At 36.5% G+C, this 14,230-nt stretch overlaps 1 protein-coding gene across 6 annotated transcripts in view; it reads right to left on the reverse strand.

Moving 5' to 3' along the window:
- SGK3 (serum/glucocorticoid regulated kinase family member 3) overlaps positions 1-14,230 on the reverse strand; it is a 139,366-nt gene that overhangs the window by 16,804 nt on the left and 108,332 nt on the right. For all 6 annotated transcript variants that reach the window (XM_078072323.1, XM_078072324.1, XM_078072327.1 and 3 more), the window contains 5 exons: positions 9,962-10,045; positions 9,715-9,846; positions 5,940-6,052; positions 5,808-5,844; positions 5,135-5,221 (listed from right to left, as the gene is read on the reverse strand). In XM_078072323.1, the coding sequence (XP_077928449.1) occupies positions 5,135-5,221; positions 5,808-5,844; positions 5,940-6,052; positions 9,715-9,846; positions 9,962-10,045 (453 nt within the window). The remainder of the gene's footprint in view (positions 1-5,134; positions 5,222-5,807; positions 5,845-5,939; positions 6,053-9,714; positions 9,847-9,961; positions 10,046-14,230) is intronic.

Consider the following 14,230-nt stretch of genomic DNA (forward strand, 5'->3'; position numbering starts at 1 on the left):
AGAAAAAAGAAAGGACCCAAATAAATAAAATCATGAATGAAAGGGGAGAGATCACAACCACCACCAAAGAAATACAAACAAGTATAAGAACATACTATGAGCAACTATATGCCAACAAATTAAGCAATCTGGAAGAAATGGATGAATTCCTAGAGATGTATAAGCTACCAAAACTGAACCAGGAAGAAATAGAAAACTTGAACAGACCCATAACCAGCAAGGAAACTGAAGAAGTAATCAAAAATCTCCCAACAAACAAGAGTCCAGGGCCAGATGGCTTCCCAGGGGAATTCTATCAAACATTCAAAGAAGAATTAATACCTATTCTTCTGAAACTGTTTCAAAAAATAGAAATGGAAGGAAAACTTCCAAACTCATTTTATGAGGCCACCATTACCTTGATCCCCAAATCAGACAAAGACCCCACCAAAAAGGAGAATTACAGACCAATATCCCTGATGAACATGGATGCAAAAATTCTCACCAAAAGCCTAGCCAATAGGATCCAACAGTACATTAAAAGGATTATTCACCACGACGAAGTGGGATTTATTCCTGGGCTGCAAGCATGGTTCAACCTCTGCAAATCAATGTGATACACTACACATTAATAAAAGAAAGGACAAGAACCATATGATCCTCTCAATAGATGCAGAAAAAACGTTTGACAAAAGTACAGCATCCTTTCTTGATTAAAACTCTTCACAGTGTAGGGATAGAGGGAACATACCTCAATATCATAAAAGCCATCTATGAAAAACCCACAGCGAATATCATTCTCAATGGGGAAAAACTGAGAGCTTTCCCACTAAGGTCAGGAACACGGCAGGGATGTCCACTATCACCACTGCTATTCAACAGAGTACTAGAAGTCCTAGCCACAGCAATCAGACAACAAAAAGAAATAAAAGGCATCTGAATCAGCAGAGAAGAAGTCAAACTCTCACTCTTTGCAGATGATATGATACTTTATGTGGCAAACCCAAAAGACGCCACCCCAAAACTGCTAGAACTCATACAGGAATTCAGTAAAGTGGCAGGATATAAAATCAATGCACAGAAATCAGTTGCTCGTCTATATACTAACAATGAAACAGAAGAAAGAGAAATTAAGGAGTCGATCCCATTTACAATTGCACTCAAAACCATAAAATACTTGGGAATAAACCTAACCAAAGAGGCAAAGGATCTGTACTCAGAAAACTACAGAATACTCATGAAAGAAATTGAGGAAGACACAAAGAAATGGACAAACCTTCCATGCTCATGGACTGGAAGAACAAATATTGTGAAAATGTCTATGCTACCTAGAGCAATCTACACATTTAATCCAATCCCTATCAAAATACCATCAACTTTTTTCAAAGAAATGGAACAAATAATCCTAAAATATGTATGGAACCAGAAAAGACCCCGAATAGCCAGAGGAATGTTGAAAAAGAAAAGCAAAGCTGGTGGCATCACAATTCAGGACTTCAAGCTCTATTACAAAGCTGTCATCATCAAGACAGTATGGTACTGGCACAGAAACAGACACATAGATCAATGGAACAGAATAGAGAGCCCAGAAATGGATCCTCAACTCTATGGTCAGCTAATCTTTGACAAAGCAGGAAAGGATGTCCAATGGAAAAAAGACAGTCTCTTCAACAAATGGTGTTGGGAAAATTGGACAGCCACATGCAGAAGAATGAAACTGGACCATTTCCTTACACCACACACAAAAATAGACTCAAAATGGATGAAAGACCTAAATGTGAGACAGGAATCCATCAAGATCCCAGAGGAGAACACAGGCAGCAACTTCTGTGACCTCGGCTGTAGCAACGTCTTGCTAGACACATCTCCACAGGCAAGGGAAACAAAAGTAAAAATGAACTTTTGGGACTTCATCAAGATAAAAAGCTTTTGCACAGCAAAGTAAATGGTCGACAAAACCAAAAGACAACCAACAGAATGGGAGAAGATATTTGCAAATGACATATCAGATAAAGGGCTAGTATCCAAAATCTATAAAGCACTTATCAAATTCAATGCCCAAAGAACAAATAATCCAATCAAGAAATGGGAAGAAGACATGAACAGACATTTCTCCAAAGAAGACATCCAAATGGCCAACAGACACATGAAAGAAATGTTCCACATCACTCAGCATTAGGGAAATCCAAATCAAAACCACAATGAGATACCACCTCACACCAGTCAGAATGGCTAAAATTAACCACTCAGGAAATGACAGATTTTGGTGAGGATGTGGAGAAAGGGGAACCCTCATACACTGCTGACGGGAACGTAAGGTGGTGCAGTCACTCCAGAAAACAGTATGGAGGTTCCTCAAAACGTTGAAAATAGAGCTACCCTACGACCCAGCAATTGCACTACTGGGTATTTACTCCAAAGATACAAAGGTAGTGATCCGAAGGGGCACCTGCACCCCAATGTTTATAGCAACACTGTCCACAATAGCCAAACTATGGAAAGAGCCCAGATGTCCATTGACAGATGAATGGATAAAGATGTGATGTATATATATTCAATGGAATACTACTCAGTCATCAAAAAAATGAAATCTTGCCATTTGCAACGATGTGGATAGAACTAGAGGGTATCATGGTAAGCGAAATAAGTCACTCAGAGAAAGACAGTTATCATATGATCTCACACATATGTGGAATTTAAGAAACAAAACAGAAGATCAGAGGGGAAGAGAGGAAAAAATAAAACAAGAAGAAATCAGAGAGGGAGATAAACCATAAGAGACTCTTAATCATAGGAAACAAACTGAGAGTTGCTGGAGGGAAGGGGGTGGGGGGATGGGGTAACCGGGTGATGAACATTATGGAGGGCACATGATGTAATGAGCACCGGGTATTATGTAAGACTGATGAATCACTGAACTCTACCTCTGAAATTAATAATACATTATAGGTTAGTTAATTGAATTTAAATAAGAAATAAAAATTTAAAAAAATTCAATTTAAAGGAGATATAATTTACATAAAAATGTATCCATATTCAAAAAACTCAATATACACTCACAAAAAAAATGCTTCTTCATACACAAACCAAACTAGAATGGTTACAAATATATCTAAGAGCTAGGGGTGGATTAGAAAAAGGAAGGAAAAAAAAAAACATTTCAAAGTATTTTTACTTTTAATTATTTTTAACTTTTCTGACATTGATTAAAAGTCTCATATGAGCCATTTTATCGCACATTTCATCATGATATTTGCAATTACTCTACAAAAAAGATGAAATACGGGGCGCCTGGGTGGCTCAGTCGTTAAGCATCTGCCTTCGCTCAGGTCATGATCCCAGGGTCCTGGGATTGAGCCCTGCATCAGGCTCCCTGCTCTGGGGGAAGCCTGCTTCTCCCTCTCCCACTCCCCGTGCTTGTGTTCCCTCTCTCTGTCTCTGTCTATGTCAAATAAATAAATAAAATCTTTAAAAAAAAAAAAGATGAGATACTACCTGGCTTCTAAGATCACTATAAATATATTAAAATTAGGATAGTTTAAAATAAACGAAATGTGTGTGTGTGTGTGTGTGTGTAGGGAGAATAACAAGGCTTTAACATAACTTGTAAAGATTATTATTATTGTCTCAAATGGAAGGTTACATTTTCTGCTAGCTAACATGAGTAGAGGATGAGATGTTCTGATTAATTCTGACTTGTGGTTTTCTTTTTCTTTTTTTTTTTTAAGATTTTATTTATTTATTTGACAGAGAGAGAGCGAGAGAGCACAAGCAGGGGGAATGGCAGGCAGAGGGAGAAGCAGACTCTCTGCTGAGCAGGGAGCCTGATGTGGGACTCGACCCCAGGACCCTGGGATCATGACCTGAGCTGAAGGCAGATGCTTAACCTACTGAGCCACCTAAGCGCCCTGACTTATGGTTTTCTTTCCTCCACATCCATTGCTTTCCTTTCTTCTGTTAAATAAATGGTTAATTGTATTATAAAATATTTTCATCACACATAAAAAGAGAAAACAGAAACCAATATAGCTGCCACTAATTATAGGCAATGTCAGTATTTTGCCATATTTGATTTAGCTTATTAAAAAAAAAGCTTTTTATTTAGATACTCACATACCATGCAATTTACTCATTCTAAAGTGTGTACTTCAAAGGCTATTAGTATATTTAGAGTGGTGTAAACATTACAATTTTAGTATATTCTTTGTTGTTGATTGGTGATTTTTGAAGGATCAGAAATCTAATCAAATGCTTTAAAAAGTCTAAGGTAAACTTTTAACATTAAAAACAAATAAGCATATGGTGGGATGGGGTAATTGGGTGAGGAACATTAAAGAGGGCACTTGGGCCGCCTGGGTGGCTCAGTTGGTTAACGGCTGCCTTCGGCTCAGGTCATGATCCCAGAGTCCTGGGATCGAGCCCTGCATCGGGCTCCCTGCTCAGTGGAGAACCTGCTTCTCCCTCTCCCTCTGTCTGCCAGTCTGCCTACTTGTGTTCTCTCTCTCTCTGTCAAATAAATAAATAAAATCTTTTAAAAATTAAAAAAAAAATAAAGAGGGTACTTGAGTAATGAGCATTGGGTGTTATACGCAACTGATGACTCACTAAATTCTACCCCTGAAACTAATAATACACTACATGTTAACTAACTTGAATCTAAATAAAATCTAAAAAAACAAAAATAAAAACAAATAAGCATAATTTATATCTTTTTTGGGTTATCTGTGGTAGCCTACAATCACAATTAAAAATACTATCAATAAACTTTAAATGTTCTGAAGGGATGATTATCAGATATATACTAGTGGCTAAAAGCTTTCTGAAATGAGTTTTATTCTACTTTTCTGATTTCGAATATTGTATTTGCACTTCGTGATTCATTTTTGCATTTTATTTTATTTTATTTTATTTTTAAAGATTTTATTTATTTATTTGCTAGAATGAGACAGTGAGAGAGAGAACACAAGCAGGGGGAGTGGGAGAGGGAGAAGCAGGCTTCCCGCAGAGCAGGGACCCCGATGTGGGGCTCGATCCCAGGACCCTGGGATCATGACCTGAGCCGAAGGCAGACGCTTAACGACTGAGCCACCCAGGCGCCCCCATTTTTGCATTTTACACATGATTATATAAACAACAAAAGAAACATATTTCTTACCTCTGGTGTCCCACAAAATGTTGTCGTCGTGTCAGATATAGCAATTCCTTCTTTACAAAGCCCAAAATCTGTTAAGACAACATGTCCCTGACAAACAGAGGGGCAGTAAGATAAAACAACGCATGGGCATAAGCTGACAATTTTTAAAACCATTTCACTTTGAAATAATTATAGACCCACAGGAAATTGCAAAAATAGTACACAGAGTTTTGTGTACCCCTCACCCAGCTTTTCCTAATGCTGATATCTTATATAACTGTAAGAAAATATCAAAATCAGGAATGGTAGAATACTGTTAACCAGACTGTCCATTTTATTGTTTTCACTATTTTTTTTCACACATATGCATTTGTGTGTGTGTATGTATGTGTGGTTCTATGCAATAGAGACGTGCAGATCTATGTAACTACTGCTACCATCAAGATAGAAAACTATCCACCACCCCAAAGAAACTAAGGAACTCACGCTACCCCTTTATTTTTGTACTCTCCTATGCCCACTGTCCCTGTCACCTTGCAACCACTCATCTGTTTTCCATCTCTACAGTTCTGTCATTTGGAGAAGTTACATAAATGGAATGATGCAGTGTGGAACCTTTGAGGCTGCCTTTTTTCCACCAAGCATAACAACAATTAAATTGAGAATTGGTTGATTTTTAAAAGATAATACTTACTACTGAATCCAAAAGAATATTTTCTGGTTTCAAGTCTCTATTAAATTAAAAGGAAAGAAAAGCAAAACTGAGTATTAACTGAAACAAAGTAATAAAAAAAGATGTTTTTACAAGAAATACATTAAAATGTACCTGTACACTATTTTGATGGAGTGCAAATAACCCAATGCACTGGCAATTTCAGCAGCATAAAACCTAGCTCTGTGTTCGGGAAAGGACCGTTCTCTCTGTAAGTGGAAAAACAGCTGTAAAATGGAAAAAGAAATGGGTATTAAGATCATTCACACAAAGTGAAACAAATATATTCTATAAATACAAAAACAGGATTTTTTTTACTCTGAACATGAGGTAAAAATGCACCAAAGCACAGAACTGTGACTCTCCTTTGTGTCCCCCACCTCGCAATCATTCTCTCTTTAACCACACATCTTTCTCTATCCTTGCTAACTTGAACTTGCTCATCTCTCATTTACTCCTCAATCCCTGGTGTGGCTGTGTCCTTACCCCTCTGGAAAAGATTATCAACCCAGACCGATGATCTGGATATTGCCATGGAGTCAGTAAGGTCTCTCACTAGCCCTTTGACTGTGGTTTCACTTGGGAAAAACAAAACAAAAAAACACCACTATTCAGAGATTGGAAACAAGTGGCTGGCAGACCAAATATAACCCACAGATAAAATGTGTTTGAGCCAAACACTGTTTTTAGAAAAAATCTAAATTAACTGGTAACATTTAAAAATGGAGAAATTTTTTGGTAAAAATTCAGGTTTGGTTTCTTCTGAGGAAAAAAAAAAAAAGGAAGCTCTGCAACATTAAGCCTAAATTCCAGTGTGGTAGCAAATGGCCAGGGCTGAGCAGCGGCTGGGCTCTCCAGTTCGTTTCCTATACTCCTGAAATCGTATTTTATTTCTTACTACCTGTCCTTTACTCATTAGGTTACCTGCCTGGGCGAAGTTTGCCCTAGGTCCTTACTCTAAGTTCCCGGGCTTCTAAAACAAAGATCTCGCCTTAGGGCTTCTCCTTCCCTGGAGAGTTCCGTATCGGCTCCTTTCCGGCCCCTTACACTGCAGGGATAGCGAGGTGTCTGTCCTCAGTTTCTCCACTGTTATTCTTTCTCCGGATACCCTGTCCAGGTAACCTAATCCATCCAGTGATTTTAACCACCTCTATGTCGATGTCTTTCATGTGGACATACCCCACCTACACCTCTGCTTGGAGCTTCTCCTGCAAAGACTTGCTGCCTACTGCTCTTTCTTGAATATTTCACAAGCCAACAAATTCAACTTGTCTAGAACAGAGCCACTTGTCTTCTTTTACAGATTTACTGCTACTACGGCTATATTCTATCCTTTAATGACATCACTTTCTACCCAGCCCTCTGAGCCATGGGACACAACAAGGTACAGTGAGAAGAGTCAGGTTTTAAAGCTGATCAGACTTGGATTCAAATCCTGATTCTTCTCTTTTTGTGTGCAATTCATTTAACTTCTCTGACTTACAAAAATTGTCCCCCAATTTTTCTTAACCTCTTCTGAAAGGTTATGGTGAAGATCAGTTATAATAGATCCTGACAGAGTAGGGACATGGAGGCTGGCCTGGGATTCATCTGGACTGCTCCTTTACCCTTAGCCTCTATATCTAACTATTGAATAAATTCTTCTGTTTTTATCTTTTAATCATTTCTGAATACTCCCTCCTGTTTAGCCCTACTATTGCCTTTATTAGCTTATACTACTGTAATATTCTATTTATTGATCTGATCACATCTATCCAATATAATATTAATGAAAACTACCCCAAATGAAAACGTGACCATTCATCAATGATAGCTAACACTGCTTACTAAATCAAAGGCACCATGCTGAGGACTTTATATGTTTGTATTATTTAATCTACCCAAGTAGTTTGAGGCAGAAAATGAATGAGGAAGCTGAGGTTCAGGAGGGCTTGTGTAAATGTCTAGTATCATATCAAATAAGTACACAGGTCAAGGTTAAAATGTTATATGAAAATCAGAGGGACTATGCAACTGATGAATTACTGAACTCTACATCTGCAACTAACAGTGTTCTATATGTTGCCTAACTGAATTTAAATTAACAAAAAAAAGAAAGTCAGGGGGACAGTACTAGTAAGAATAACAGGAAACCCATAATGAAATTATGCTGCTACCTCTCTCTATACTTTCTCATCTTTATTGCCCTTCTACTACTGCCCCGTTCAGCTCCTCCTCCACCAACCCCAACATTCTATTCCATTCTTTTTATTCCCCATTATCTTAGCCAAGTCTATCTTTTAGAATACAAGCCTACATGTTTCCACCTTTGCTACTCAGTTTATGAGAGATCACTGTATAAAAAGGGCTCAGAAGCAAGGTCCTAAAACAAGATGAAGAAACCACAGACAAAGCAGGAAGCTCGCAACAGGATCTCATCTGCAGTTAATGCCTTGCAGGACATTTCAAAGTCACAGATTGGTACTCGGGTCCAGGTTAAATCCAGGACCTGACACTTACTAGAAAACACGGTGACATTGAGAAAGTTACCTAACCTCTCTGAGCCTTAGAAGAGTATTTATCTCAAAGAGTTATAATGATTAATTGAAATAATGCAGGAAAAATAATTACACAGTGTCAGGCCCTCAATAAATTCTCATTATATGTTAGCACTCATGTACACACAAAATAAAATGACAACCTCAAATCTTCAGCCTTCAAAGTTTTGCCTCTACACTGAGGAGGCATATGGCATTTTTGTCATATAGATGTAGGGGGTTGTATGATGATTCTTTTAATGATCTTCCCCCAAATGATCTAGGTGTGTCCGACCATCTTTCAGGTTTGCAGAATAGACAGTATCTTCCTTTATTCTACAGTTAAGTATACTATATTAAGGTTGAAATAACTTTTCCTCTCTCTCTGATCTGGGACTAGGGGATGAAAGATCCCTTTGTAAAGACAGGACACAATCTATGAGAATAATTTTTAGAGACATTCACAGATCAGAGATCAAACAAATTAGAAAGGTGTGAGGATTGAGAACTGCCTAAATCCTGGAATCACACTGCCTGAGTTCAATTCCTGCCTCTAATACTTATTAACCACATGCCTTGAGCAAGTTACCTAGCTTCTCTGCGCCTCAGTTTCTTTATCTTATATAACACGACTGTTGTGAAAATAATACATATAAAGATCCAGAATGCTGGGCACATAAGTATACTTGATGCATGTTAGCTATTACTATAATTATTATCATGACAGTAGCATTTTCCAAAATGTATTTCACTATCCCTCTGATTAGAGTTTTGGGGAGTATTATTAACAGATTTGGTTCAAACAAAAAGGGACTGCATGCTAAGAAAATATTTTCAACGAAATCTTGGCTTTGGCAGAACTCAAAGTCTTTAACATGCTGAAACATACTGTGAATCACCAAGAAACATATTGTTAATTGCCAATGGGATGGAACATGAAACGTTTTCCAAACTGACTTCACCACAGAAACTCTTTATTAGAGGATCATCTCGTCTGATTATAGTTTGCATGTTTTAGAAAATGACAGGCTAGAGTAATCTTTATATGCAACTGTGGAGACAATAATTCTCTAAATACAAATCATGTTTTATTCTAACGTTTCAGTATATTATTCTTGCTATATTATCCGTGAAGTCTGTAGCTTCATACCAAGGTTCTTTTATGAATCTTCCCACCTACACACCATAAGCTGCTTAAGAGCTTTGTTTACAATTCTCTACATCTTGCTTTGTGCTTATTAGCCAGCATCTTGAATCTAATAGCTGTTAATGCTGGCCTATCCTTCCAAAAACTCTTAAGCAAAGAAAAACTGTGACTTTATTCTATTTTTTCTAAACATTATCAACATTAGAAAACTAATCATAAAACTCACCTCCCCTCCATTAACAAAATCCAGAACAAAATAAAGCTTTTCAGTTGTTTGGAAAGAATAATGTAATCCAACCAAAAATGGATGTTTCACATTTTTCAAAAGCACATTACGTTCAGCCATGATATGTTTTTGCTGTAAAAAAAAAAAAAAAAAAAAAAAGTAAAGGATCAACTTGCATTATATACCAGAAAACAATTCTGTTAATTGAGAAAGTGAATATAGGAGAAACAATGCTATTTTATTTTACCTCTTTTCTGTTGAGAACTATTTTTTTCTGTAACACTTTGACAGCATAAAATTTTCCATCCAGTTTCCGTTTTGCAAGAAGAACCTGTTGTAGTTACAGATTGTGCAATTAGAAATTTCAATATTTTGGTTTTTTTTAGAAATTTCAATATTTTGATAAAAATAATTCGCTTGTCAGTAAATTCATAAATTACGTACAAAAAGTCTAAAAGGGACCTAGATAATGTTTTAGTTTTGAAAACTGAAAAATACTGAATTTATTTTTATTCTACTTCTCCTTAGATATTTTAATAAAATAATAACAGAAAAGGAATGTTAATCACTCGAATAGCCAGGTACCATTTCTTTGTCACTTAATGTGCTGACGTTTGAGATTTTTACTAAATTTAAGTCCCAAAATCTATACTGCTTGAGATCCTCAAGTGTGTGCGGTGTGTTGAGTGCACGCACGCACACGCCAGCCCTGAGTCCTAAGGAGTGTCCTTAGAAAATACTGAGGCTATCAACTTCATGGATATTGATAAAAAAAGCAGAGAAGGAAATGGTTTCTATGTGATTGAAATGCATTTTTGTTTTAATATTTAGGTTTCTCTTAAGTTTTAGATTCAGAAGCATTCAGAGGAAGAAGGACCATGTAGAGCTGAGCTTCTACAATGGGCTAGGCTGTATGCACTTTCAAGGATCTGAAGAAATTTAGAGGCTCTTGCCCCAGAAAAAAAGCAGACATAGGGTTTTGCAAATAACTTTTTAAGGGATTCAAGAAGCCTGACAAGTTGTGTAACTATTAAATGATACATCCTAAAGCTTTCTGAGATGATCTGACACAGCAACTGGTAACACTGCTGGGCTTTATATTCTATTATAGGTGTTGTCTTCCTCGCTACAACTTAAAACCCCAGTCTAATCATGAGAAGAACATCAGACGAATTCTAATAGAGGGACATCTTACAATATACCCCATTAGTACTTCTCAAAACCATCAAGGTCCTCAAAAACAAGGAAAGTCTGAGAAGCTGTTAGAGCTAAGAGAAGCTTAAGGAGACATGGCAAGCAAATGTAATGTGGTATTGTGGATGATATCCTGGAACAAAAAAAGGACATCAGGTAAAAAGCAGGAAATCTGAATAAACAATGGACTTTGTATCAATGTTGGCTCATTAACTGGAACACATGTACCATGCTAATATATTAACAATAGGGACACTGTGTGTGGAGTGGAGGATGTTTGGGTATTCTCTGAACTTCCTGTATTTTCTCTTTACTCAATTTTTCTGTAAATCTAAGCTGTTCTAAAAAATAAAGCCTATTAATTAGAAGAAAAGTGTTTGTTTTTAATCAAGATGGAGTCAAAACATCTTCAGGGTAAAAATGTCCTGTGCTCAATCAACTGTTGGCATTTTCCCCATTTTCCATTCTTTTGTTTGCTACAATATTTGACTCTATACAACATCTTTTCTTCTTACATTTTTCCTTTTCTCAACACCTCCCACCTGCCTGACCTTTCCTGCTCTAGTTTGACTGGTTCATCTTCCAATACATTATGAGAAAATAATTCAAATGTGGCAATTAGGAGGTACCAATTTCCTTAAAGTAAGCATTTTTTCAATAGGTTGGTAGATTTGGAGAACAGGCAGATCGTTAAGAAACAAACAGGCAGGGGCGCGTGGGTGGCTCAGTTGTTAAGTGTCTGCCTTCGGCTCAGGTCATGATCCCAGGGTCCTGGGATCGAGCCCCGCATCAGGCTCCCCGCTCCGCGGGAGGCCTGCTTCTCCCTCTCCCACTCCCCCTGCTTGTGTTCCCTCTCTCACTGTGTCTCTGTCAAATAAATAAATAAAATCTTTAAAAAAAGAAACAAACAGGCAAAAGGAAAATGGAACTAAGACCCCTCAATGGAGAAGAGTTTAGAATAAATTTTAGATTGCCATTATTTATTTTAGTCTATCATATATTTTTTTCTATTTTTCAAACACACTGTAGATTTGCGTTTGTTTACTTTTCTTTTTGTGTATTCTGCTTTTGTTTTACTGTACTTTATTGGTTTCTAACCACTTTGCAAGATTTTAAATTTTTATTAAATGTAACATATATACAGAATAACTCACAAATCATTACAGCTCAGTAAATTACTACAAAATGAACACACATGTAACCACTGTCCAGGTCAAAAAATAAAACATTATCTTATAGTTGTGGGTTCATTTCCGGGTTTTCTATTCTATTTTTGCATTTATCCAAAGAATAAAAAAATACTAATTCGAAGGGATACACGTATCCTGTTTATATCAGCATTATCTACAATAGCCAAATTATGGAAAAAGACCAAATGTCCACTGATAGATGAATGGAAAAAGAAGATGTGGTATTTACAAATATAATGGAATATTACTCAGCCATAAAAAGAATGAAATCTTGCTGTTTGCAATGACATGTTGGAGTTAGTATTATACTAAGTGAAATAAGTCAGAGAAAGACAAAAACCATATGATTTCATTCATATGTGAATTTAAGGAACAAAACAAAAGATCACAGGGGAAAAAAAGAGACAGGCAAACCAAGGAACAGACTCTTAACTAAAGGGAACAAATTGATTGTTATCACAGGGGAGGTGGGTGAGGGGTTGGTGGGGGGGGGGATGGGTTAAATGGGTGATAGGGAGGGCACTTGTGATGAGCACCAGGTGTTGTATGTAAGTGTTGAATCACTAAGTTGTACACCTGAAACTGATATTACACTGGATGTTAACTGGAATTTAAATAAAAATTTTAAAAAGAAATTAAAAAAAAAATTATCAGTAGCCTGAAGCCTCCCTTCTCCCGTATTTCAGAAACTACTTATCCCTTGTCTTCCTCAATTATCTCAATTTGTAGTAACACAGGTTTTGTCTTTTTTTGAATTTTATATAAATTAGAATCATATAAAGTTGTCTCTGTCTGACTTCTTTCACTCTAAATAATGTAATATGCATTCATGTTGTGGCATGTAGCATACTTTTTATATTTTTATTATTGTGCAGAATAATGCATTACACAATTTAAAAAAATTTAATTCCAGTATAGTTAACATACAGTGTTATATTAGTTTCAGGTGTATGATACAGTAATTCAACAATTCTATACATTATTCAGTGTTCATTATGGTGAGTATACTTTTTTTTTAGTAAGTGCACTCTTAATCCCCTTCACCTACTTCACCCATCCCCCCCACCCACTTCCCCTCTGGTAACCATCAGTTTATTCTCTATAGTTAAGAGTGGGTTTCTTGGTTTGTCTTTTTTCCTTTCTTCATTTGTTTTGTTTCTTAAATTCACATATGAATGAAATCATATGGTATTTGTCTCTCTCTGACTGACCTATTTCACTTAGGATTATACTCTCTAGATTCACCCATTTTGTTGTAAATGGCAAGATTTCATTCTTTTTTATAGCTCAGTAATATTCCATCGTATATGTGTATCTATGGACACTTGGGTTGTTTCCATATCCTGGTTATTGTAAATAATGCTGTTATAAACATAGGGGTGCATATTATCTATTTGAATTGGTGTTTTCATATTCTTTGGGTAAATACCTAATAGAATTACTGGATCATACGGTAGTTCTGTTTTTAATTTTTTGAGGAACCTCCATACTGTTTTCCATAGTGGCTGACCAGTTTCCATTCCCACCAACAGTGCACAAGGGTTCCTCCTTCTCCATATCCCTACCAGCATCCTTACCAACACTTTTTGATTTTAGCCATTCTGATAGCTATAAGGTGATATCTCCCTGTGGTTTTGATTTGCATTTCCCTGATGATGAATGATGTTGAGCATCTTTTCATGTGTCTGTTGGCCATCTGTATGTCCTCTTTTATTATTATTATTATTATTATTATTATTATTATTATGTTCAATTAGCCAACATGTAGTACATCATTAGTTTTTGATGTTGTATGTCCTCTTTGGAGAAAAGTTTGTTCATGTCTTCTGCCCATTTTTTAACTGGATTACTTGGTTTTCTGGTGTTAAGTTGTATAAGTTCTTTATCTATTCTGGATAATAACCCTGTATCAACTATGCCATTTGCAAATATCTTCTCCCATTCAGTAGGCTGTCTCTGTTTTGTTGATTATTCCCTTTGCTGTGTGGAGACTTTTTATTTTGATGTAGTTTCAATAGTTTATTTTTGCTTTTGTTTCCCTTTCCTCAGGAGACATATCTAGAAAAATGTTGTTCCAGCTGATGTCAGAGAAATTACTGCCTGTGGGCTCTTCTAGGATTTTTATGGTTTCA

The sequence above is a fragment of the Halichoerus grypus genome, chromosome 5, assembly GCF_964656455.1.
Source record: "Halichoerus grypus chromosome 5, mHalGry1.hap1.1, whole genome shotgun sequence".
Taxonomy (NCBI): domain Eukaryota; kingdom Metazoa; phylum Chordata; class Mammalia; order Carnivora; family Phocidae; genus Halichoerus; species Halichoerus grypus.